The 4,571-nt window shown below is 44.3% G+C and overlaps 1 protein-coding gene across 1 annotated transcript in view; it reads left to right on the plus strand.

Moving 5' to 3' along the window:
* Positions 1-1,272: 1,272 nt before the first annotated feature.
* YLPM1 (YLP motif containing 1) overlaps positions 1,273-4,571 on the plus strand; it is a 65,755-nt gene continuing 62,456 nt past the window's right edge. Inside the window, exon 1 of the mRNA XM_012656222.1 lies at positions 1,273-2,266. Coding sequence (XP_012511676.1) covers positions 1,397-2,266 — 870 coding nt within the window. The 5' untranslated portion in view covers positions 1,273-1,396. The remainder of the gene's footprint in view (positions 2,267-4,571) is intronic.

Consider the following 4,571-nt stretch of genomic DNA (forward strand, 5'->3'; position numbering starts at 1 on the left):
ATTTCTTTCTATTTTTTAGTAGAGACAGGGTCTCGCTCTTGCTCGGGCTGGTCTGGAACTCGACCTTGAGCGATCCACCCTCCTGGGCCTCCCAGAGTGCTAGGATTACAGGCGTGAGCCACTGCCTCCGGCCAGTAATGTTTTGTTTCTTGACCTGAGTGCTGGTTTCACAAGTGTGATTGGTTTGTGAAAACTCACTACAATGTCTACTTATGACATGTTAAATAAAATTTCTCTTTGGAATAGAAGCTTTTCCTTCCAAATAATACCTAGCTGCCCCATCTTCCATTTATATTTACCTCCTGAGAGAGGTGAAGATCTGGGTTGCTAAGACGGAAGCAAGGTCAAATCTTTGAGTGGTACACAACTGACACACAATATTCTTGCAAGTTTTTCTTTTTTTTTTCTTTCAGAATTCAGTGTTTTAGCTTTGCTTTTCAGTGATTCACTCAAGCCAAAAGAAGAGTTCACTTTTAGCATTATGTTGAGAGATTTTTGGAAGATTATCTTCTAGGCTGTCTTTAGACAATTTTTGTATCCGGTTTTTGCTATCTTTGCTTTAGCTCTGAGATTCTCCAACATGGATTTTTATGTTTTGAAATATTCTAAAGAATTTCATTTCTCCCCTTTTATAACATCTGCAGATATTACATATTATATGCCCGCGGGAATTGGTGTCTTACATTCTGTCTTCAAAATAGGTTTCCATTCTTCACAGCTTTGTTCCCAGTTCGATTTTTGGTTAGAAGTGAGTTAAGTCTATTCGTTTAATCTGGGAACGACTGACATCTTTTCAGTTTTCCCTCTTTTCATTCAGGACAATGCTAAGCCTCTCCATTATTTCAAGTCTAATTTTATGCTACTCACGTATGACTATGATTCTATCGTTTTCTTCATATAAGTTCTACACATTTCTTATCAGAATTATCCCTAGTTGTTTTATGTTTTTTTTGTTGTTGTTGTGATTGTTGCTATTGTGAATGGAACCTTTTTTTTTCATTCAAAAATGAATCCGTGGAGCCATAGGATCTCTACCACCCCTTTCAGCTGTGAGACTCTATGGTTTCTCAGTTCTATGAGAACATTCTACTCGCGCCTACATTACCCCAACCCCCAAGAAGATGGCAACGTCGAGTCGCCAACCCAAAGGCCGCTCTATCTCGCCTTTGTTCTCCTCTCGGTGGCTAGTGCGCAGGCGCAATAACCCAAGTCTCGTCCCCGCCTTCCCGGTCGCGGGCCCAGCTCTGTAGCGCCGGCGCACTGGCGCGCTTCGTTTATACGCTCTGGGGCCTGTAGGCGCCGCGAGTTCCGGCTGTCGCGGTCGCCGTCGCGGCTCTTGGAGGTCGGTTGCGACGAGTAACGGCGCCAGGACAAGCCCTGCGCCTCCTTTTCGGATATGTACCCGAATTGGGGCCGGTATGGCGGGAGCAGCCACTACCCGCCGCCGCCGGTCCCTCCGCCGCCGCCGGTGGCGCTTCCTGAGGCCTCGCCGGGGCCCGGGTACTCGAGCTCGACGACTCCCGCGGCCCCCTCTTCCTCGGGCTTCATGAGCTTCCGCGAACAGCACTTGGCGCAGCTCCAACAGCTGCAGCAGATGCACCAGAAGCAAATGCAGTGCGTGCTCCAGCCCCACCACCTTCCTCCGCCCCCCTTGCCGCCCCCGCCGGTGATGCCGGGGGGCGGCTACGGAGACTGGCAGCCGCCGCCACCACCGATGCCCCCGCCACCTGGGCCGACTCTCAGCTATCAGAAGCAGCAGCAGTACAAACACCAGATGCTCCACCACCAACGAGACGGGCCTCCTGGTTTGGTTCCAATGGAATTGGATTCTCCCCCTGAATCTCCTCCTGTACCGCCTGGGTCTTATATGCCCCCATCTCAATCTTACATGCCCCCACCTCAGCCGCCACCCTCGTACTACCCTCCTTCCTCATCTCAGCCCTACCTGCCTCCTGCTCAGCCATCCCCTTCGCAGTCCCCACCTTCCCAATCTTACCTGGCGCCCACCCCTTCTTATTCTTCCTCCTCTTCCTCGCAATCCTTTATGAGCCATTCCCAGTCCTACTTGCCCTCTTCTCAGGCATCTCCTTCGCGCCCCTCCCAGGGCCATTCTAAATCCCAACTACTAGCTCCTCCACCACCGTCAGCCCCCTCTGGGAATAAAACAACTGTACAGCAAGAGCCTTTGGAGAGTGGGGCCAAGAACAGGAGTGCTGAACAGCAGCAAGCCACCCCTGAGCCAGATCCCTCTATGATGACTCCACAGGTAAGAAAGCATCTGCCTGAACTACATCTTCAACCTAGAGGGCCCTAAGTGAGCAGGCCTCCGGGCTTTAACCAGTGCTTAGCCTAATTTCCACACACAATGACTAGCTAATTTACACTCCAAAGGTCTCCATAAGAGTTAGAGGGCTGACAACCCAGCTTTTAAATTAGCTAAATGTGGATTACTAAAAAACAGTGTTTGAAGATGTATCCAGGTACCACATAGTAGAGGGGTGGTTCAAGAGTTACTTCTTAGATATATTCCTTGGTTTCCTTTGACCAACCTCTTAGATTTTGTTGCTGTTGCAAAGGGTCTTGTTTTAAACTAAAATTTCTATTTGAGAGGCAGCATAAAAGAGAAGCTTCTCAAAGGCTTGACACTTGAATGCATGTAAACTTTATGACCAGCTAATGTCTTTAAAAAATACTATTTAGGGGCCCGGGATAGCTGTCAGCTTCCTGAATTAAGAGTTCTCAGCAAATGAACCATGGAAGTCTTGTCTTATCAGGAGCATCCTAATTGTGCTTATAGGTACATATACAATACATAAGTCAGTCTCTAGATATTTGACCCTGTTAGGGGTCTGTTGGTCCATTTTAGAAATTGACCCATACATTCTTTTCTCACATTATTTAAAGGTAGTTTTAAGACATTAACAGTTTCCTGCATTTCATTATCGTTACCATTCCCTCCAAGTAACAGCCTTGGAATTTGGCCAAGCTAAAAAAAAAAGTTTTGTGGTATCTCTTTGTGAGAGAGCCATTCCTCTAAACTTCTGTTTGAAGTGGTGCTTTCAATAGGACAAAGATTGACAGGGTAGCAGTAATACATGAATTAAGGAAGGTAGAATCAAAGGGGAATAAATCATTTGTTATGATTTCTAAAAATAGATACTTTTAGTAATTTACCTTAGATTCACTAAGGAAAAAAGAGAATCTTGTAATATAAAAGCTCAGATTTACATATAAAAGATTTCCAGAAGATGAGGATACAGTATTCTAACTTTGCAGTGGTTTGGCATTAGAAATTAAGAACAGAAGCAAGTTGTTTTGAGAAATGATGCTTGGCACATCATCTAGAGAAAACACTTGAGATGCTGAGATAAAATAGTAGAATAGTGATTCTTTTGGCTTACACCAAATGTGCACCATCCCACGAGGTTATTTTCCCCAGATTGCTCTATTATAGAGACAGAATTTCTCTTCCTTTCCCAGTCCACTCTGAAATTTCCAGTGCTTTTGTTGTCAAACGCTCTTGAGTTAGTCCAAGCCAAAATAGGACGTTTATATCTTCATCTCTACTAGACTCTTTTTCTGACCTTGTAGAGAGACAAATGAATTGTGTTTTTGGCTTTTATTTTTGGAGGGGGGTGTGTGTCAGACGGGGCCTTAAGATGAATACATACCATGAACACTGCTTTTGCTTTTCTGCCTTTGTACATTTGTCTGTAATGAACTTATTTCAATGTCTTGAATATTCAGTGCCTCCAATTCTTTGCTGAGAGGCAGAAAGAAAGTGGTGGAAGATGACGCTGGAGGGATGCCAATGGGCCAGATCAAGAAGAACCTTAGGGCTCTTCTGTGGCTTTCTTGCCTCTGTGTAGAATTCATCCCAACTTCCTCAACCCTCTCTTTCCCCCATCATAGTTGTATTGCTTTTAAGGCCTATCTCAAATATCAAGGTCTCCATGAAGCTGTGCTTGGGCTCACCCATCTGGTTTGGTTCTGTTCTTCAGATTGTAAGTCCCTTGCAGACAGGGACTGTCTCGCTTATCTTCTTATCCTCTATGGCACCTAGGACAGCGCCTTGCAAATTTTAGGCTCTCCACAAAGATTTGGTGAATAAGATACGAGAGTTTTTGTGTTCTAGACTTAGGATACTTTCGTTTATTGGATGATAAATGTATCTTCATACCAGTGCCAGTCGCTGACAATCCTACATATGTATTATTCTTTGATTCTTACTTTATTTTTACAATGTGTCATTCAAAATTCTGATGAAAAGTTTAAAACATATCCAGAATAGAGAAAATTACATGATTTCCCTTATATATGAGCTCATTGTTCAGATTCAACAACTATCAAGATTTTGCCACGTTTACTTTACCTAGGCCTTTTATGTTGCTGCTGGAATATTTTAAAGCAACTCTTAGATCTTATGGCATTTCATTTCATCCCTGCATTCTTAATTAGGGCTTTTTCTTTCTTTCTTTTTTTTTTTTTTTTTTTTTGAGACAGAGTCTCACTCTTTTGCCTGGGCTAGAGTGCCGTGGCATCAGCCTAGCTCACAGCAACCTCAAACTCCT

The sequence above is a fragment of the Propithecus coquereli genome, unplaced genomic scaffold (genome assembly GCF_000956105.1).
Source record: "Propithecus coquereli isolate 6110/MARCELLA unplaced genomic scaffold, Pcoq_1.0 Scaffold5, whole genome shotgun sequence".
NCBI lineage: Eukaryota > Metazoa > Chordata > Mammalia > Primates > Indriidae > Propithecus > Propithecus coquereli.